General features: G+C 41.6%; 1 protein-coding gene and 1 long non-coding RNA gene across 5 annotated transcripts in view; one reads left to right on the top strand and one right to left on the bottom strand.

The window, feature by feature from the left end:
• erfl3 (Ets2 repressor factor like 3) overlaps positions 1 to 15680 on the top strand; it is a 41379-nt gene extending 25699 nt beyond the window's left edge. For 2 of the 4 annotated variants that reach the window (XM_026939888.3, XM_053233492.1), the window contains exons 2-5: positions 3136 to 3370; positions 9814 to 9929; positions 10183 to 11087; positions 12067 to 15680. In XM_026939888.3, coding sequence (XP_026795689.1) covers positions 3136 to 3370; positions 9814 to 9929; positions 10183 to 11087; positions 12067 to 12624 — 1814 coding nt within the window. In that variant the 3' untranslated portion in view covers positions 12625 to 15680. The other 2 variants (XM_053233497.1, XM_053233495.1) reach the window with 2 other exon arrangements.
• A 130-nt stretch (positions 15681 to 15810) lies between these two features.
• On the bottom strand, positions 15811 to 19915 carry LOC117598360 (uncharacterized). The gene is made up of 3 exons (XR_008301634.1): positions 19473 to 19915; positions 17994 to 19095; positions 15811 to 17581 (listed from the first exon to the last, which is right to left on the bottom strand). It is a non-coding gene; the product is annotated as an uncharacterized LOC117598360 (long non-coding RNA).
• Between the last annotated feature and the right edge of the window lie 2521 nt (positions 19916 to 22436).

Below are 22436 nucleotides of genomic sequence, written 5' to 3'. Positions count from 1 at the left end.
TGTTTCAGGGCGATGCCATAGGTTTGCTGTGCGCATGTGTGTATTTTCTCATATCAGGGAAGTATCATAGCTAGTAATATGAACAATAATATGCACACGCACTTACTCGCACACACTCCTAGCTCGGAGAGGTTTTGTCCTTGAGGCTGAGCTCGGTCTCGGATGCTCTAGCACAAATAGCAGGCTGCGTGTGCGAGCATGTGTGTGTGCGCGCATGTGTGCGTGTGTATGTATGTATGTTTGTGTGCGCCCATAGAGAAGCACGGGATCAGACATCACGCCTCCCCAAGATTTTTTAGCACTATTAGTTCAACAAAGTGTGTGTGTGTGTGTGTGTGTGTGTGTGTGTGTGTGTGTGTGTGTGTGTGTGTGTGTGTGAATTACACATCTGTAAGTGTATCCATCATTGCCAGAAGGCTGTGTGTGCTTGTGTGACTTAGGAGTCTGTTCTTCATTGTTCATCGGGGAGTTTGACAGACATTGACTTTGGCTCAGACTTCTTAGTGGAGATCGTTTTCACGTGTGGGTGTCTCTGCGTGTGTGTGTGTGTGTGTGTGTGTGTGTGTGTGTGTGTGTGTGAGAGAGAGAGAGAGAGAGAGAGAGAGAGAAAGAGAGACACATGAAACCAGATCTGTGTCTGTCAGAATCTTTGGAGCATGGCACATTTGACCTCTTAAAGGGGCAATCACAGGGCTTTTTCATGTGCTCTACTGTCTAGTACAGGGTCAGTGGATCTGCTATTGCCCATATATACTCCACTGTAATATATGCCACATGATGATCTTCAATCTGATTGGTCAGAAGGTGCTGATTAATTTTCTGTAACAGCAAGCTGACAGTAGTTCCAGCTGCAAGGTTTACGTTAATGTGCTCATCTAATCTGTTATTGCTTCCATAGTAACAGCTTACACAGAGGCTTGTACGGTGGACATACGTAAACAGGTTTACATGTGTAACTTGTAGATACTGTATGTATGTACTGCCAAGAGATGTTTGTTTAGTGTTTTTGGAAGGAGTCTCCAGTGTCAGAGATAAAGGTGTATCTTTAGGTTTTCCCACACGAGAAAATCTTCAGGACAGAGGACCTGGTAACCTGATGAGCAGCATTTTTTTGGTCTTATTAAGTTTACAGGAGAGAAAAAAAATAGATACTGGTGACTGTTTACAGTGATAACAGGAATGAACTTGTTTTTCAGATGTTCTGCAATATTAAACAGAACTGTAAATGATAAAGTATGACATCGTTCTTTAATTAATAAAAAATGCATTTGGTGGGACTTCAGGTTGATAACTCATTACACTATCCAGTCGTTGATTATTTTCCTATAACAGCACATCCCGAAGTGTTTTATTCCTTACTATTTATGAAAAATAGAGGCACGGAGATGTATTTTTTTGCCCTGTGTTTGTGGTAAAAGTTATTCGAGGAGAGTGCCACCACTGACTGCTGTTCCAGTCCCAGTGTTTCTCAAACCTTAAGCAAATTTTTTGAAAGGTTGTTACAAGTATGCAAATCATGGTCTGTATGCAATAACAGTTATGCAAACTTTCTGAAGACGGCACAACATGATGATGTAATCTAGTGCCAGACGGACACATGCAGTCATGGTGAGACTGAAACCTGAAGCCTGAGCATGATTTTTTTTTTTTTTTTTTTTTTAAACCAACTCTCGTCAACTTTTCTACATCAATCCAGCAGAAAATTCATTCTGAAATTCATTCAGCATTCCATATTGAGTATATTCAAAATCCTCATGAATAACAAGAAGATGGAAAAGCCTCACTGCTGGATTGTAAAAAGCATACTCTGGATCTGCTGGAATATAATTTCACAAAGAGAATAAAGCCAGGAAGATCTCCGGTGGGTCTGTGTGTCTGTGTTTTTGTCTGTGTATGCATGCCGGTACATGCGTGTGTTTGCATGTGCGTGTACATGGCCTGGTATAAATGCCTTGGGTGCGGAGGATCTGCTTAGTGTTCAGCTAGCTCTTCATCACAGCTGCTCTTTCAATCACTGTGTTCTCCTTTCACCTGTACTTTGAAATAGTCATAAAAGTCAATGATTAAATGGCAAATTGTTTATATAATTGTAATCAAATTCCTTGTGTTTTCAAGATGTTTCTTATAAGGAAGAAAAGACGGCAGGAGTTGCTGAAGTTCTTTATTCCTCTAATAGCACAGTGATTTGCCAACAGTTACAATGTTTCCTTTACTAATGTATAACACTTCATGTTTATTAACCATTTGTAGATACGCTCGATGTTATGGAACGTCTGTAAGACAAATTAGTTCCTGTTGACACGTACGTTATAATGTTATAACAGCTATAAACAGTCGTTGCCTCACCAGCCTCTCCTTTGTCTCTCACCTCAAGAGAAAAAAAAAAAAAAAAAAAAAAAACCATGCAGCTTGTCATGTTATCAGGAAACCAGAAAGCACAATCTCCTCCGTGCTGAAGACGTTCCTGTGGTGGAAAACTCACTGACTGTTACAAAGCACTGACACTCGAGACTCCTTCTATAAATGTTGAACGTACCCTTACCAATAGTCTCACCATGTACGTTTTGCTTCTGTTAAATAACACTTTGTTTTTAAAAATATGTTTACTATTGGTCTTGTATTATGTGGAGCATCGCCTATACAAATCCCTGCAAATGAGCTGTTACTTTAGAAACAATAATATATTAGAATGAGTGCATTAATATAAACCTATTATTTGATTTACAGCCAGAATTATTGTCAGAGCTGCTGTTATAGAAATTTAATCAACATCTTTTGATTAGAGAATTCAGCTTTTAGTTATTCATAATTCATTTCCCTTATTTAAGAATTGGAATCCAGCTGTGCTTGTTAACACAATATTTAAGTGTTTATTATTATTATTTAGAGAGAACATTTTTTTTTTTCTGTAGATCTGACTAGGTACAGTTTATATTTTAAACTTGTAAATTTGTTGTCAGTGAAACAAGAAACATGAATCATAAGTTGCAGCCCCAGTAAAATCTACATCTTGTGTATGAGATAATGTGAGTGAGGCCTTAGATCAACCCTGTGTGATAGACTGATGATGTAGGTGAAGGTTAATAGGCATTTTTGTTTATTATATCTTCTTTATTGTCATTTCTGTGTTTTTAGGGTTCGCCTTTCCAGAATGGGCGTACAAGCCCGAGTCGAGCCCGGGCTCCAGGCAGATCCAGCTGTGGCACTTTATCCTGGAGCTGCTCAGGAAGGAGGAGTACCACGATGTCATCGCCTGGCAGGGGGACTACGGCGAGTTCGTCATCAAAGACCCCGACGAGGTGGCCAGACTGTGGGGGGCACGCAAGTGCAAGCCTCAGATGAACTACGACAAACTCAGTCGAGCTCTCAGGTAAACTTGTTTCACGGTTCTCTTATGTTCAGCCCAATCGTCTCTCATTAATCACTCTATCCGAGTCCATGTTAAAAGTTTTTATAGAAAGCATCCTCCATCCACATACCGCTCCTTAAACAAACTAGGTCTGACTTGCACAACAAGATTTAACCTTACGTCACCTGTCCAGCTGAAAGCTGGGACTCTGTGGATTGAGACATTATTTGCTGAGCTCTATTCTTACTCTGCTCTTTAAAAAAAACCTAGGTGCACTGATTTAAAACGATTAGGCAGGACCATGTGGCACAGATTGTGAGCCTGATGTGCCCGCACTTCTCTGTCTATTTACATGAGCGGGTGCAACAGACAAACAGGCGAAGCTGTATACCATTCACTCCTGTTTACCACACCGGTCTTGAGCTGCTATTTTATGAATGGCTGAGAATGCTGTCCCCTTACAGTGCTACTATTTTGGTTAAATCAGCGCTTAACCTCATGAAGTGTTAATTGCGTGAGGCAGGCTTCGTAAATCATTAACCCTAGGAAATGATCTGTTACAAAACGCTGCTTATGCTAATTTGAAGCATCTCTTCTTGTTGTGTATACTCATTCCAGAACAAGCTAAGCATGCGGTGTATGATCATTTGAAGCACAGTATCCTGGGTCTGATTAGCCTGCGTGCTGCGTCTTCTGCTTTGAGTAGGCACACCAGGACTGCTGGGAGGCTTATTAACAGACAGACAGGGAGGTGATATAGGATGCTCCTACACTAGCTCTTATCGTTTTCCCGCCACAGACATCATTAGCCTTTATGCGAGGATGCTCTACCCCAACAGCACTTCTGTCTTTATCACATCAGTACTTAACCTCATGGAATGTATATGGAGTGAACAAGGCTTAAAGATTGCATTGTAGAACGATCCATGCTGCAAAACCCTACTATTGTTATGGCACCAGGACGTTTTGTACCAGCTGACTCATAACTGTTTGCAGTAAACGTCATAGACAGCATAACACTGTCAACACGTAGATAAAAGTGTCTGCCAGATGAATAAATATAATGTGAAATGTAAACATTGGCCACGGCGTATATGTGTAGGTGGACGCCACACCTGTCAGTCACTGTCCACACCTTCCTCTTAGTGAGACTGCAGACACGAGCAAGACTGGAACGATGTAGCAGCGTGGCAGAATTGATTCTGCACATTGTCCATCAGGACGATTTGGCAGTAGCTGGGGCTTAGGCTTGAAAATGATTGATTTAACAGACAAACAGCACTTCAGCCGTTAGGGTTAAACATGTGTAGTATACTCCCTAGACTAAGCTTAAACCATGTATTTGGTTTATATCAGGAAAAACTACTCCCAAGCTATACTCAGTGGCCACTATCAGGTATACCTATTATAAATGTGCTCTTTGTAAACATACAATTAATGTACAGCCCAAGGATAGAGGCTGTTATAAGGATCTCCACTGACCAGATATTATTTGGGTAGTTCTCAGTACAGCAGTGTCAGTGATGTGTTAAGAGGTGATGCACTGATATGAGTATCATGCACAGCTAAGGTTTTTAAACACCCCACTGTCACTGCTGAGTTGAGAATAATCCACCAGCCAAAGGTGTTCAGTCAAGAGCAGTACTGTGCTCTGAAACTTAGCACTGAAAAGGGGCTGATTAACACACTGTGCGTGTAACAAAATGAATGCTGGTGTGTATTTGTGTGTGTGAGTGTGAATAAATGCAGACGGGTGACAAATTAAAGAGTGTCTTCGTAAGGTTTTTAGCCACCACAAGCCACTAGAACCGCTACACTGAACCTTGCAGCTGTATTGGATAGATGTACTGGTGCGATGAACTCCATTCTTCTAAAAAAAAAATATTCGCTCAGTTGGTGTTCTGATGTTTTGCGTCACTCCAAACTCTCCCATAGCTGCCCAACTGGATTGTGATGGGGTTATTGCGAAGGTCATAGCATGTGATATACATCATTTTCATACTCCTCAAACCATTCGGTGAGTCCTTGTGCCATGTGGATGGGGTGGAGTCATTCTCAATGAGGATAAAGGTGATCTTTGTGTTGAGCAGGCAGGAGGTTCCCTTCAAGGGGACAAGAGAACCCAAACCATGCAAAATGCCCCTCATATTTATGAACTTAGGTACTAAGGATTCAGTTTTTTATCAGTCATCACTTCTCTTTCATCACCACAGGTGTTGTTTACTGTCTTTCCAACAAGATAAGCTAGAGATCAGGGAGACCAAGAAGACTCCTGAGCTTTTTGTTGAGCACCTTCATCAGACTGAAGGATTTCTCCTTAATGTACATAACATTAACGTCCTCTCACTAATTATGAGTGAGGAAGCTTAAGGAAATACGGCCCTTTAATAAGCCCATGGAATGAATGTCATGTTTTGGCAACAGCTATTACGTCACCAGGCATTTCAAATATCAGCTGGTTTCACTTCCTACAACTCTTATGAAGGACTTTTTTTCCGAAATGTCCTGTTACTTTGGAAACATTGTGTACTATTCTAAACCTTCACTTCTTTTCCCTACATGTTTATATATCTGTGTGTATATGTACAGCTGGGGTATCTCCTTCATTCTCTTGCTGTAGGGATGGAGAATGTGAAACTAGCTTCATTTACAGGAAGTAGAATTTGAGCAGTCAAGTCAATAATTATTTTATCTCTGTTTTATTCAGCTGTCCTGAAGCCAATGCCAACAAAAACCCCTTTGACGACCTTTTCAAGACAAGATCTAGTACAATTCCAAGAAAATTACTGGAAGCAGTTAATTTGTGAGCCGAGTCCACCAAAAATAGCAGGAGAAATTTTTACAATTCAGAAATAAAGGAGCTGCTAGCGAATCACCGGTAGACTCCAGGAATGCAGCGTAAATAGACGACATGGTGAACGAAGCCAAGTGTTTGAACTGTAACTGCCACCAAAACTACTGATTTGTTAATCATCACATCCTGTGTAACAGCAAATGTGTGTGTTTGCCTGTAAAATGCTGTTTAAAGGCTGAGAGTATGAATGATGCAAAGCCTCAACGTTATCAGTAAAGGTATGACGATAATGTTACAGGTATTGAGTGCGAAAATACTAACACTTTCTACAGTTCATCAAGTTTGCAATACAGCCTTGGCAATATTTGTGTAGTTTTTTTTTTTCTTTTCAAAATATTTGTTGGAATCAACAGGCACCATCCTTTTGCACCGCCCACCACTGATGTATTTATGTATTTTCAGTTCATCACCGTATTTGCCAGTTGGGATCTGGTGTGATTGTGTCATTATGGCACTATCCAGCATGTTCTCCGGACCGGCGCCCGTCTCTTTCCTGTCGTGCGCGTGTGGAAATTCCCACTCCGTACAACAGCATTGTCCCAGTGTTGTTGTTCCACAGCAGGTCAGGACACACACAGCTTCCCCTCGCCTCTAAAGCAGGGTGGAGGAACCTCCTCCCTGCTCCCGTCCATGCATCCTCCCACCACTGGGACACAATGGGGTCCGTGTCCATTGCTCGAGCAGTCAGCCTTTACAGACTTGGCATGAGTTGGTGATCCTTTGCGCATACCTGTGATGCCATGGCGGCTGCAGATAATTACTTTCAGCGCAGGCATCTTACAGTGTGTCCTGTCCTACAGGTGTAAGATCTGAAGTGACCTACTTCAAGTCTTTGTATTTGATTGATCTTGATTGGGTGTGTGTGTGGAGAGAGTGAGTCAGAGGATTTGGACTACAACAGATCCCTTTGTCAAATGGACGGTGACGACTGTTCAAGTTTGTGTGTGTGTGTGTGTGTGTGTGTATGGGGTGAAGAGGAGAGGGGAGTGAGCTTGGGGGCAGACTTGTATACATCTTATTGTCACAGACAGAATGGGTTCTTTCTTAGACTAGTGGGTGAAGAGACACACACAGTACACATTCGTGGCACACTCTGACACGCGGAAACACACTCTTACACGCGCACACAGCATGATGTTTATCTGTGAGTTCACAATAGAGCAGTGGATGTATCGAAACTCAAGTGTGTGAGTGTGATGGTGTTTAGTAAACAAACTTCACTAGTACTATTTCACTAATGTTCTTTTCTTCTTATATAATAATTCTTAACCTAATATACTCATAACCTAAAATGTATGCTATATACTGAAAGCAATGTACACATGTATGTAAATGAATATCTTGGTATGAAAGAAGTAAAAAAAAAAAAAAAAAAAATACACTATAGATCTGAGTGAAAGAAGTATTATGACAGACACAAAGGAAACACGCACACAAAGGAGAGCGCTATCTGCACTCTTCTACATCCATGAGCTCACAGGTGCCTGTGATTGGCTACTGTCGCTCTGACTGACAGGGCAGAGAGGGTATGCCATCCCTCCCACCCAGAAAGAACGGCCAGTTTTGCTCCCTTGGTTCCCAACATGGCATTGTTAGCAACTGCAGTTTTTAATTAACAATGAATGAATGAAATCCCTCTCTTTTTAACCGTTTGTAGCGACGATTTAATGTTATGGAAGGTCATAGAAGCAAGTTAGTTACTGTTATCATTTACAGTACAGCATCTATTAAACCGCACCTTCTGATTCGAGAATTCAACAGTGCTGTGATGTAATATAATTTAATGAATAATCTTTCAGTGAGTCATTTCCTGACGTGTATGTGTATTTTGAGTAATATGTAAAGAGGGTGGCTGCTGTGTGTGCGCTGTCAGTGTGCCGTTTAAACCCAGTCACTCAAATCTGATTGTGGAAACTTTCTTCATTCCCTAATATCATGTTTTCATTTTAGAGCCCAGTCCAGCCTTCATGCACAGGATGTAAGAGGTACAGCAGAATGCTGCATGTGGGAAATCGCGCCCAAGGGTAGCCACAGAGAGAATCCCTCTCTTTTGATGTCAGGTCAAACGGTGTGTGTGTGTGTGTGTGTGTGTGTGTGTGTGTGTGTGTGTGTGTGTGTGTGTGTATCTCGTATTTTGTGTATGATGTGTTCTAGGGATGTCCTAATAAGCAGCTACCTTCATAAACCCCAGGATTGTTGGTTTAATTATTTGCTTGTTTGTTTATTAGGGCTGTGACAGTTGACTGGATCAGTTCGAATCTCTAGCAATCCAACTGCAATGATCCTTTAATAGGGATATCGCACCCAGTCGCTTTGGCCATCTGTCCTGTTCTAGTTCTCCTGCATCTTCATGTGTGTTCTGCTCCCTTGTGTATGTTGTGTGGAAGAATGAAACAAATATATGAATTAGGCTGAGTAGAAGTCGAGAGTATACGCTCTATACATTTTGTCTTCAGTGATATTGTTTTGTTGACGGTGGAAAATTCTCTCACCTTCATCATACTTGTCTGTAGTTCAGGTGTAGAGATAAAGAAGGGTGATTTATCATAAGATAATAATGATAATCATCATGTCCTTTGTTTACACAGATTTTTTTCTCATTCTCATTTCTAATTCTCATTCTTTCTTAAAACAGTCTCATTAATTGTGTTTGTAAGAAAAACAGGTACATATGGACATGTGTTAACACCCACTCTGTGTGGGTCTAACACTCGCTCTCACACTCTCCCTCCATCTTCTGGCCCACCGATCTGTTTTTGTCTGAACCTCGAAAGAGCCTGTCTGAACATTCACGACTCCTCTTAATAACCATAATTCTCTCTCTCACTCTTGGCCTCTCTCACACAAACACACACACACTCTCACGCAAACCGCAAGTCTGAATCTGTCTGTCTCGCCATAATCTACCACACACTGGTGTGTATCCTCCAAGCGCACGCACGCACGCACACACACACACACACACACACACACTCTTTCTATTGATTACTGTATTATTATAGATAAATAATTGTGTACATATATATAACGCTAACCTCTGTACAACAGACCTTTTGCCTTTTGCTTTTCCCAAATACCAGCTATTTTGACTGACAGTTCAAAATTCTCACATATTCTTTTAATCGTATGGACATTTGGTCCCCAGAAATGTCTAACACACAGAGCTGAACACACAGCTAAGCGGCATCCTATAAACATTTGAAAATCGCCTGTGTCAGCATCTTCCCTTAAACCTGCCATTCACCCAAATGAGTGGCTTACGGGTTGTAAAGCTTAAGATCAAAAGATATATTCTGCACACACACGCTCACACATGCTCACACTGTGCGAGGAGAGGGTGATCACATTTTGGACACGTTTAGGTACATATAAATAGATGGAGCAACAAAAAACTATAGAGGTTATGTAAAGAGCTGGAGGAGGAAAAAAGTTCATATATAGGAAGCGGGAGAGAGAACAGAATTATATAAAAGGATTAAGAAAGGAGAAATTTAACTGTAGGTTATATAAATTCAAACTAGGATGACCACAGCTGTCTTTAAATGGTCAAAAGTGCATGTGTTTCTGTGATTGTTTTACAGTAAAGGCATGTGTTTGTGTTGTCCTGCAGGTATTACTACAACAAACGGATCTTGCACAAAACTAAAGGCAAGCGCTTTACCTACAAGTTCAACTTCAACAAGTTGGTCCTTGTCAACTACCCCTTCATAGACATGGGGTCTGCAGGTACAGGTGTACACACACACGCACATATGCACACACACACGCACACTGCCCACATGCTGTCTTTTAAACTCCTACACAAACAAAATGACACACACGTGCAAACACGCATGCAGACAAACTGCCCACTCACTGTACTCTCTACATAACTCACACAGAACCTAATGTTTTTCCATCTCATGCCATCTTTTGTCCCTTTCTTTTTTTTTTTTTTTAACTCTCTTTGTTTATTCCCACTCTGTCTCACTGTGTGTAGGTGTAGGCGTTCCTCAGAGCGCTCCTCCCGTGCCCACAGGTGGAGTGTCTCATTTCCGTTTTCCCCCCTCCACCCCATCTGAGGTTCTCTCCCCCAGCAGTGAGGAGTTGAGAAGCCCGGGCTCTTTCAGCAGCGTGGCACGGCGCCTGGCTCGAGGCTCCGTGTCTGACTGCAGCGATGGCACCTCCGCCAACTCAGAGATTGATGAGGGCAGCCTCAGCGTTGGAACGGCTGAAGAGCGGGTGCCTGAACGAGGATTCAGGAGCGCTGTGCCGCCTCGCCTGACCCATGATGCTCTGTACCGGATGTACGGAAATCACGGGGGTCACAGGGGTCATCGCGCTCACCCGGAGCCACTCTCTCCTTTCGCTCCCGCAGGCTCAGGCCTGTTGGCTCCACCGCCGCTCTCCCCTGCCCTGCCTGTGACAGCGGGCACACACCTGCCCTACACACCCTCACCCACGCTGTCACCGATGCCAGGCTCCATATTCTCATTCAGCGCTGAGGATATGCAGCGCTACCTGCAGGCACATACGCAGAGTGTCTATAACTACCACCTGAGCCCGCGCGCCCTCTTCCACTACCCCAATGTGGTTGTGCCCCAGCCGCAGCGGCCCGAGAAGCCTCTGCCTAGTACCACCGAGCGTCCGTCCGTCCTCACCCACTCATACCCGCTGGCCCCGGCTGACGACGCCCATCACACCCCCTTTAAGTTCAAGCTGCAGCCTCCACCACCAGGCAGAAAGCAGCAGCGTGAGGCACAGGGACACCAGGGTTCCCTCGGCTCTTCCTCCTCGTCTGCCCTCGGCTCTTCGCTCTCTTTTGGCAGTGACCTGAGCTCAGGCATCGTCTCCAACTCTTCATCAAGCGGCTCGCTCAACAGCACAGGCCTACCCAAGATCAAGGTGTGTCTCTCTCTTTTTTTTTTTTTTTTTTTTTTTTTTTTTTTATAAATGTATTTTATTTATTTATTTATTTATTTTTTAAGACAAATACTAAACTAATACATGCTATTTTATTCCAACTTGCATGCCAAGCCCAACATTGTTCTCAAACAGTGCATCATTTTTAAGATCATCCTGTGATTTTTTTTTGTTTGTTTGTTTTGTTTTTTTTTGAATTCCTCAAATACTGACTGACCATAATCACATCTTCAGTAAAGGATGGCTGTTGACAGGTTTATTGTCTTTGTATCAGCGCATGAGGGGTTTTATAATTAAAAGAATACATAATGACTACAGGAATAGTGAAGTACCACATATTGTAATGAATTGATGAACGAATTCAATACAGATGGTGGGTCTTTTATATAGAGCTCTTGAAAGAGCCGATTATCTCCACCACACTTATTCCTGTGCTCCAACAACGCAAAGCAGAAATCGCTGTTTACTCTTTTTCAGATTTTTTAGTGTTAATATTACAGCATATTACTCTTCACCGAAAGGGAATAACACATTGGTTTTAGTGTGCAAAGGTCTTTAATAGAAGGACTGGGTGATACAACACTATAACATGGATTTTGAAATAAAATCGCATCGTGATGTAGTTTATGAGCGTGTCACGGGTATTGTTAGCACTTCGATAGTTGGCCAAATTCATTGTTTCACAAGTAGTTAATTAAACATTGAAATCTATTTTTGTACCAATTATTTAATTCTTCCCCAGGTCCTTGTTATATAACTTAGTGTACATGCTAAATATTAAAGCATAATTATTCATAAGCTTTCTGATAGCAAACCTTAATGTTGCAGAACATATTATGCTTCATAATTTTACCAAGTGGATATTTTAGGTTAGGTTTAATATACTCGTTCTACCTTACTCACTTGCTTATACTTTCTTTCTTTCTCTTTCTTTCTCTGTCTGTCCATCATTGTCATGCAGGTAGAGCCCATCTCTGACATCGAATCTGAGGAGGAGGTTGAAGTCACTGACATCAGTGATGAGGAAGGAGATGAGAGAGATGAAGAGTTCTTCTCTCCCCACCGCCGCGACCACCACCATCATCACCACCACCACCACATTTTTGGACGCCAGTCCAACGGCACTTCTGCTCCTCCTCAATATGATGACTCTGAGGAAGATGTGTTCAAAGCCCCAGCTCCTCCACCACTCTTTGGTCCACCTTCCTCATCATCATCTCGTGGCGGCATGCCTGTGGTAAAGAGTGAGCCGGACACGCCCCCAGCGCCCAGCGGGCATGGGCACGCCCCCTTGCCCTCTCCTTCTCAGTGCATCCCATTAAAACTGCGCTTCAAGCGGCGCTGGGACCAGGAGCAGCACACTGAGGAGGCCGAGGATAAAAAAGTCAGGGGGGACAAAAAGAACGGAGAGAGCAGTGGAGTTGAGAGGGAGGAGAGCGAGAGCTCCGCCCCTCACAAACTGGGCGCTGAACTGCACCGCGCAGCCGCCCAGCTGTCTCTGGAAAACAAGGACTGCTGATGCAAGTGACATGCTGACACACGTGCAGAATGAGCATTGATACCTACAATGGTCAAGAACAATGGCTGCTGATGTTCACACACTCGCAGACGGACATGACTCTTTTTAGAGATCTACGATACTGACAGTTGAATATACACGCACCAGCACTCTTGACGGCAGCCCAGAAACAAAACTGACCCCCCTCTTCACTTCACAAACAAGTGTTTTCATTTCAGAGCTCACCAATGTAAACTTTGTCAGAAGGTGATCGTAATAAGGAAATAGTAACACGCACACACACACACACACACACACACACACACACCACTGACCCTCAGGAGACTTTGACAATTGGCACTGGAGGACATTTTTTATTTTTATTTTTATTCAGTGAAGTGCCTGCAAACGAATCCCTCAGACACCCACAGACAGCAGAGAGAAAGGCAAAACAAGTCTTGGACTGAAATGATCACATGATCAGCATAAACACACGAGCAGATCAGCTATCATTAGCTTTGGGTGGAGTGTTTGTCTGCTTGTCCTCATCCTCAGAGAGGCACTGTTGTAAATGCTCTACGAGCTGTGCTGTACACGTAACCAGCCTGGCCAAGTTGCTCAGGGACCCTTTATGGCACACACACACACATGCAGACACGCTCACACAACCACATATACATGACTGATAAATCCACCTGTCGCTTGTGTGAAGCCTGCACTGGACTGCATTTCCCTAAAGCTCCTCAGCCGCATGACCATCGATATGTGATAAAACTAGGAGTGTTCACAACGCCTATTGTAACTCCTCAAAGTTTTAACAGTGGATATTGCTTTTTTGTGACAGTTTTGGGAAAGCAAGCTCAGATGGTTGGAAGTGTGTGTTGTGATGTTTCTGAGTGTTCTCAGGATCTCTCTTCTCTCTCTATGTAAACCAGCTCACCTCAGCGCGCTCTCTCTCTCTCCCTCCCTCTCTCTCTTTCTCTCTCTCTCTCTCTCTTTCTCTTTCTTTTTGGCTCATTCTGGGACCAGAAAATACTGTTGTATTCCATTCTTTTTTCTGTGTGGATGAAAGGATTCGTGTTTTACAGCTCTGAAGATTGCAGATCCGTTTGGCTAAATGAAGCTTTGGGATCATAGCCGAGTGGAGCGAAGGTGGATATTTTGTTACTTTTTTTTTTGTTTTCTTTTTTTTCTCCTCCCTTTTTTTAAAACACACATTCTTGTCCAATGTAGTCACTCGTTCTTAGTTCTCTGCGCTCGCTGTGTGAGTGATCAGCGTGTCATTCGGTGCAGGAGAGGGGCCGGAGGGCTACGCTTTGGGTTGTGTAAGTGTAGGACGTCCTGTGTGGGCAGTGTTTTTTTTGTTTTGGTTTGGGTTTTTTTTTTACCTGTGTGGGAATTAGAGTTCCTCTCATGTAATCCTACAGAACCTCCTGGGGAATTGTGGGAAGTGTAGTTTTAAGCGTCTTTGTGGCGTAAGAGGCACCTGATTCATCCTTCCCCTACACACTAACAGATAGCATAACAGGCCAGAATTTTACACTGCCTTTTAGCATGTCGAGACGAAAACATGAAAACTCAGACTATACTGTTTTATATCTAAACCTGTTATGTATATTGTATGAATATTGTAAGCTGCAGTTGTGGAACCATAGCATTAACAATATGTAATTATCCAGGGTTTTGAAAGAGGTTTTGTTTTAAAAGGCCTGGATGTCATATATAGGCATTTTTGGGTTGGGGTTTTATTTTGATTAATTTTTATACATATGTGTGTATGATTTTAAAAAAAAAAAAAAAAAAAAAAAACACAGACACAAATAGCGAAAGACAAAATCACACCAAGCATTCTATAGAAGCAGAGCTCTGAACCTTACCTGATGCAAGTGCCGCCATTCTGTTCTATTTTAAAAGTGTGTGTGTGTGTATATGTGTGTGTGTATGTGTATTTGAATGTGAATGTGTGAATAAATGAAAGAGTGAGTGTCAGCCTGCCTTGTCTGTCCATCTCCTGGGTAACCACCAGTCCAGAGTTCAGCATAGTGGACTTCCTGAAGGTCTGTGAACTTTAGCCCAGCTGTGAGGACACTTGTACACAGCATTGGACAAGAGACTGTGTGAGATGGCCAATCAGAACTCGGTGAGGGCGGAGCCTGCATCCTGCCATCAGGAAGAGGCACAGATCCTTTGGGCATGTCGTTCACACTGTACAGTATTTATCTTTTGACAGAACTGGCAAGTTCGATGGCTCCGCTTCTGACATCCACTGTCCCCCATCCTCTTTATGTGACTGATAGTTGCCTTACTCTTTATTCCACAAGTAAAACTGTCCCTTAACCCGTATCCTGCCCAGGAGCCCCGCCTTCTTTTCCTGACCTATTGAATGATTTGTTAGGTCTCCTGACCGGCTGCGCTGAGGAAGGCATTGCTTTGTGTGAGGGACATGGCGCAGGACTACGTATTTTAAGCAGGTTAATTTCTCTTTCACGTTTGGTTTTTTTTTTTTTTTTTTTTTTTCATATGATGTCAAATTTGCTGTTTATGATAATTATCATTATTGACATTTTTATTGTTTATTTTTCCTCATGTAGTCATACGTTTGGGTTCCTCAAAGAAATGATCTATTTGAGAGCAGAATCTCTTGCCGTTAACCCAACCATGTGTTATACATGTAACAGTTAAACCTTTTTAAAGTTGTAAAATAACTAAAAGCTGTAATTATATTTCAGGCTGTTATAATGGAGACAGATGATAGTGTATGGAGTTAGAGGGGAGACGTATGATTTTTAACTCTGGTCATGTAATTCGTTATTTTGTAATGTTACTCTTCTGTTGATCTTGCGTGTTTCTTTTTCATTTGTGGGATTACATAATTTGAAAAGAAACTGTATTGCTTTATTGTGTAATGGTCTTTCTCTCTCTCTTTTACCTTCCTTCTCTCTTTATTTCTGTGGTATCACAGCTTTTAATGACAGGTTGAGTTTTAATAACAAATTGTAACATTTTAATTCTCCTTACGTTTGTTGATTTCTGATGTTTTTAAATGTAATCAGGGTTAATTAAACTGGTTAATACCACCTGAGGAATCTCTGTGTTGTGACTGAGTCCTTTGTCAAATGTTGACTTGTATTAGTAAATTTATAGTAAGTAATTAAGGGAAAATCCATCCTGAACGACTTGCATATTATGCATGTTATCTTCAATGAAGTCTAAGATTTATTTTGTGATGAACTACTGAGTTGACATTTTTAGTTTAAATGCCTTTCTTTGATATTTTTTTATCTGTTTTCTCTTTGGTTAACGGTTTGGCTGGCTGCTTATAGTGGCGCAAGTGGGATTTATGCTGCATTTGATTTACCTCGGAGGGGGCAGGTCGGAGTTATTTCAACCTCTGTGCATTTGAGCTACAAAGTGGGGGAAAAGCAATGGACACCTCCATGTTCATCTTCTGTTAGCAACAAGCTACCCAATTAACTGAGATGAGTGATGTATATTTTGATCCTCAAAACAACAAGCTGTATATTCAGTGTGGTAGATTAAAAAACGAATATGTCTGTATGCTGATTGATCTTAAATACTTATATATACAGTATAACTCATTTAAAGGTCAGAAGTGCTACTTTTGTTTACTGCTGATGTTGGGTGATTTAACATCACTTGCTGAACTCTGGCTTGAGGAGACCATCCTGAGTTCCCAAGTAGGGATTCTGAGTTGAGGGGACGTTTTCTTAGTTTTTTCTTAAGTCAGAAATTACAAGTTAGGATCTTGAGTCAAATGCAACATTGGCTCTTGCTTCATTTCTACCAAGAGAGAGCGATGCATCAGTGTTTTAGTCCTTTATTCTGTTCAGCTCTCTCATCTCCTCAAACAGATAAAGTTCTAAATCTTCAGGATTCACACTAGTTCTGCTGTCCACACCATCATGCTCATCATCTTGCAGAATGCTAACTAGTAGAGCTGAGACTCGGTGCAACTGCGGTGTATCGCTGCATTGCATTCTGAAAGAAAGAGGACTGTCATATAGAAAACCTGTTTCACCCTTTTTTCTCCTACCTGGGAGTGGCTGCTTCCACATTCCTGAGGTTGTTCTCTTCTAGACTGTCATCAGTGTTATTTCAGGAATCTGTTTAAGCTCTTCTTTCAGAATTAGGGTCATGACCTTGAATACGCTTAATAGAGAAAAGTCGGAAGGTAAAGACATTTCTAAGTTATTCTTTCAGTCCTGATATTTCTCCAGCTTCTTCTATCCCTTCGCTTTGAATTTACCACCGCATCAGATTGTCTGCCACCACTGCTGATTTTTGCTCCTTATATATTATCACTACATCTGGTCATATTTGTCTCATATTTTCAGTGCGGCATTAATTTTTTAACCACAGAGATATTTTATGATCTTTTTTACCCATCTTTATTAAGAGTGCCAGTAATTCTGGACAGTGGTCTGTACAAATTCAATGGCCTTCATTCCTTGGGTCTGACTGGTGTAAAGATTTAAAAATTTATTTATTTTTTTTTCTGTGGAGCGCTCTTTGCATTGTTAACATTGTTTGGATCTTGATATCGACAGCTTGCTTTTCGCATATCTCACTGTTCTTCATTACCATGAAAAAGTCAAATTTATTTACTGCAAGTGATAGTAACAATATTGCATACTGCATAGAGGATCATACAGTCTAAATCTACAAGAGCATATAAATGTTGCTGTTTTAATGTAATATATAGTGTAACAAGAATTAGCAAAAAATGAGGTGGCATGGTGGTGCAGCGAGTAGCATTGCTGCCTTACAGCTTCAGGGTTCCTTGTTTGATCCTGAGCTTGGGTTACTGTTTGTGTGGAGTTTCAGATGTTCTCCCCATCGGTGTGTGAATGTGTGTATGTGTGCATGGTGCAATGCAATGGACTGGTGTCCAATCTGGGGTAAATTCTTCCACCTTGCACCCAGTGTTCCCAGGATAAGCTCCGGATCCACTGCAACCCTGACCAGAATAATACAGTTACTGAAGACACACATTCACAATAATATAATTTACTTATAAAAAGATTTGCATGCTGTTGGTAATGTACTAGCTCTCATTATGGGCTGTTTGAATAAGATGTAATGTTAGGCCAGTAAACAAACTGCCACTCTCAGCCACCATCCGACTTCTCTTATTATCCAGCTCAGTGAGGCCATAAATTCAATCAGGTGTGTAAGAGCAGGCATTGAGACTGAGTACATGCTGTTTTCAGCTGATCATTTGTTATACATTATCTTCAGTGATGTCCAAGATGTCTTTTTTTTTAATATGTTATTTTCACTTTGGTTAACAGTTTCCTACATGACTCACAATGCTGTTTGACTGGCTGCTAATAGTGGCGTCAGTGGGTTTTACACTTCATTTGACTTACCTTGGAAGTGGGAGGTGCAAGTTCAGAGATATGTCATTTTCAACCTTGGTATGTTCGAGCTACAAAGTGGGAAAAACCATGGACGCCTCCCTGTTCGTCTTCTGTTAGCAACAAGCTAGCCAGCTAACAATGATGTGTGATGTATATTTTCCTGCCGAAAAAACAACAAACTGTATAGTGTTATAGATTTAACAAGCGAATATGTCTCTATGTTAATTGAGCTAAACCAGATACTTGTATATACAGTATAGCTCATTTAAAGGTTAGAAGTGCTACTTTTGTTTACTGCTGATGCTGGGTGATTTAACATCACTTGCTGAACTCTGGCTTGAGGAGACCATCCTGAGTTCCCAAGTAGGGATTCTGAGTTGAGGGGACATTTTCTTAATTTTTTTTTCTTAGGTCAGAAATAATGAGTTAGGATCTTGAGTCAAATGCAACATTGGTGCTTCATTTCTACCAAGAGAGAGCGATGCATCAGTGTTTTAGTCCTTTATTCTGTTCAGCTCTCTCATCTCCTCAAACAGATAAAGTTCTAAATCTTCAGGATTCACACTAGTTCTGCTGTCCACACCATCATGCTCATCATCTTGCAGAATGCTAACTAGTAGAGCTGAGACTCAGCACAACTGCATTGTATTGCTGCATTGCATTCTGCAGCTTTGAGTCTAATGTGTGCTCTGTCTCCACTGCTTCTACACTGGATTTCTCATTAATATGATAATGAAACCTGAAAGTTGTGAATGAGAAAAGAAGTTGTTTCGTATTTAGGGGCTAATAGTGAAACCTGGTTGTTATCCTGGGAGGCACGGTGGCTTAGTGGTTAGCACAGTTTGCGTCGTACTGCCAGGATTGGGGGTTAGAAACCTGCCTCCGCCCTGTGTTTGCATGTTCTCCCCATGCTTTGGGGGTTTCCTCCGGGTACTCCAGTCTCCTCCCCCTGTCCAAAGACTGACTGGCATTGTAGGCTGACTGGTATCTCTAAATTGTCTGTAGTGAGTGTGTGTGAGATTGTGCCCTGCAATGGGTTGGCACCCTGTCCAGGGTGTACCCCGCCTTGTGCCCCAAGTCCCCTGGGTTAGGCTCCAGGTTCCCCGCGACCCTGTGTAGGATAAGCGATACAGAAGATTGATACATGGAAGTGTTGTTATCCCTTAAGTTTGAGATGGTAACTGCGCTTGTAATGTCACCCTGTGACATCAGTGTGGCACACAAGCTTCTCACAGGAGTAATGAAAGTGCACCGTTAACCAACAAGTAAGCAGCAGAATCCCTCAACACATGGCAAATATTTCCATATAAACCTCTTTACTGTGTGTCAGGGTGGAGTTTTGCTTTAAAGTGAAACTGATAGGAAGGGTGTGAGAGTAAAGTAATGAGGGAGAAGGATGAAAAAACACTAACAAGTTGTGAGAGCTGAATGGGTTAACTTGTCACACACATAATGTACACACTGACAGTGAGCATGAGAGAATCAAACCTTCCAGTGTGCTTCAGTGGAATAAACAGAGGAGATAACCGACTTCAGCACCACTTCCCCTGTTTCTCGTGTTCATCTCAAGGTTTTCTTGGAACTGTGCCATCTGTCTTTACTCTGAGGCTCACAGCTCCTTCTCGTAGTCGCCACATCCGCACACACACACACACACACACACACACACACACACCCACAGCTGTCAGGTGCAAACCATATTCACACTTAACAATGTACAAAAAGGGAATATAATGGTTTGGCACACAATAAAAAGTATCAAAGACTGATTTAGCAGAAGGAACTGGTCACAAAACAACAAAACAAAACTCCAGAGTGTCCCATGGTTATTGAGTTGTTATGTATGGCGTCATGTCGCCCCCTGCTGTCTGTGCAGAGGAGCTGCATGTATTCAGCTTCACACTCGCCCCATGGTTCTCAGTGGGGTCTGTGAAGCATAGCCAGGGGGTCTGTGATTTTGTTTAGTGCTGGTAATCACAACCTGTCATTATCAAAGTTATTATGCCTATGATTAATGTCAACTGGAATTGATAACTAGCCCATTTCAATTAAAAAAATGTGATTTGTGGGTGGAAATAAAACAACTCTCTACATAAATAATATGTCTAGTACTTGAATTATGTTTATGAAATAAAATCTGTAATCTTTGGGTCCCTGACTGCAAAATTTAGGGTTTGATTGCCCCATGCACTAGGGATAAATCATCTCTATACTGTAACTGAACACGTTCTTAGGTCATATTTATTAACTGATTAACTGATTTGATTCCAACTCTTAAATGCTACATGTCGCTCTCCCTATGCAACTTCCAAACGAAGTGAGGAGAGAGAGATATACCCGCTCTCACATGCTTCAAACTAAGACCCTGACCAGGATAAAACAATTACTGAAGACGCACATTCTCAATAATGCGTGTTCATTTGGGCTTCCTCTGGGTTCTCCAGTTTCATCCCACTGTCCAAAAAAAAAAAGTAGGTAGGCTGATTGGCTATGCTACATTGCCCATCGGTGTGTGTGTATGTGTGTGTGTGTGTGTGTGTGTGTGTGTGCATGGTGCCCTGTGATGGACTGGCATCCAATCCGGGGTGAATTCTTCCACCTTCCACCAATAATATAAAGTACTTGTAAAAACATTTGCATACTGTTACTAATGTATTGGCTCTCATTATGAGCTGTTTTAATAAGATGTAAGGTTAGGCCAGTAAACAAACTACCACTCTCAGCCACCGTCCGACTGCTCTAATTATCCAGCTCACTCATGAGGCCACAAATTCAATCAGGTGTGTTAGAGTGAGGAAAACATTAAGCAGGCTCTGAGACTGAGGTCATGTTGTATTCAGCTGATCATTTCTGAACCAGATCAACACACTTTGTTCACACTGAACCCACACCTGACTTAATTAAGTATTCTGTTGTTATTCTGCTGATCATACAGTACTCATGAGTCTGGTGTCTTGTGCAAAACAATGCCTCTTCTTTCCATTGTCTCATCATCGTCTCACTGTCTGGCTGGCTGTCATCTGTCTATTCTTTCAGCGCTTCCTCAGTTCAGTCCTCATCTGCCAATAAAGCCAATGGCATGGAGGGGGGTTTGGATCTGTGACAGTTCACTGACATGACATCGCTATACTCAAAGAGAGGGGCTGTCATCATGGTGAGGGTCGGATCAAAGGTCAAGCCCCTAGCGAGGGGGCGGTGCTAATGAGGCATTTCAGCATGGTGTCATCCACTATGCATGTTCTGCATCACAGTGAACTGTTTATTGTGCAGCCTACAATAACATCTTCATGGCTATCTTTCATTCTAAAACAGAAGCAGCTGGTTTTTTGTTTGTGTCTTATCACTAAAACAATTTGGTGCCTTAATAGGAACATATAAAAGCCTAACGACTAATGTGAACGACTGCCAGAGACCCAAAGATATCGCCATTTAAAACTATTCTCACTCAGGCAGACAGTGTTACTCAAGTTAAAGTAGAAATTTACATAAAGTATCAAAGTAAAATTACCTAGAAAGATTCACAGACAGAAAAAAGATACCTGCCTCAAACCACACACTGATTTTAGTTACTGATGCTAAATTAGTGCCACTTTCACCAAGGAAAGCGGGAAAACAATAGCTACGGGTCGCTAACAGCTTTTTAATCTCTCAAATGTTAGCTAGCATGACAATAACTCTGAATACAAATTAGTTGAATATTAATAGCTAGCTGTCACATTGCAAACTGCCTAATAAAAACAAGTGTACATAGCAGGAGATAGATTAGTGATGGACATCGGGTCTCATTCTTGCTGTCACATCTATCTCTAATGTTTATATTAGGTAGGAATTTAGATAAATTCCTTGAAGCTAAAAGATCACCTCATGACTTTACAAATATATGATTACAGAGAAATAGAGCAATGTAGTGCTGGAAATTGTAGTGAGTAGAAAGTAAAAGTCAAAGTATTAGGTGAAAGAAAAAATTGTACTTCTGACTTCTGTCTGGAAATTAAAGCCCATAGTGTGCTGCTTTTCAGCACAAGAACAAACTGATTTAGAAAATCATGATATGCCATTCTCGGCTTAGTGAGCTAACTCTGGCCTTAAGATTATCGTGGTGTCCATTTTGCTGCATCCAAACCCCACACAATAACATGCTAAATAGTGCCAAAATAGTGGGCTTGTGGGTTTGTATGCCTTCTTTTACATAGACAACTAATAGTAAATGAATAGAACAGAATAGAATGAAATTACACTTTCCTGTACTCTACTGTCTACTCTTTCCTGTTGTTAAAATCTCAGGAAAAAAACGTACTAAACTGTACTTTTCCTTGTTGCTGGGTTGGGACCTTATTATTTTTTTTTTTTACCTTTAATAAGCATCATTTACCTGGAAACATGAATATAGTATACATTTAAAAACATTTAAGGTACATAATTGGACTGTAATTACCTTTCAGTGTAAACCTT

Source organism: Pangasianodon hypophthalmus, chromosome 1 (genome assembly GCF_027358585.1).
Source record: "Pangasianodon hypophthalmus isolate fPanHyp1 chromosome 1, fPanHyp1.pri, whole genome shotgun sequence".
Classification (NCBI taxonomy): Eukaryota; Metazoa; Chordata; class Actinopteri; order Siluriformes; family Pangasiidae; genus Pangasianodon; species Pangasianodon hypophthalmus.
This window is presented reverse-complemented; position numbering and strand designations above follow the sequence as displayed.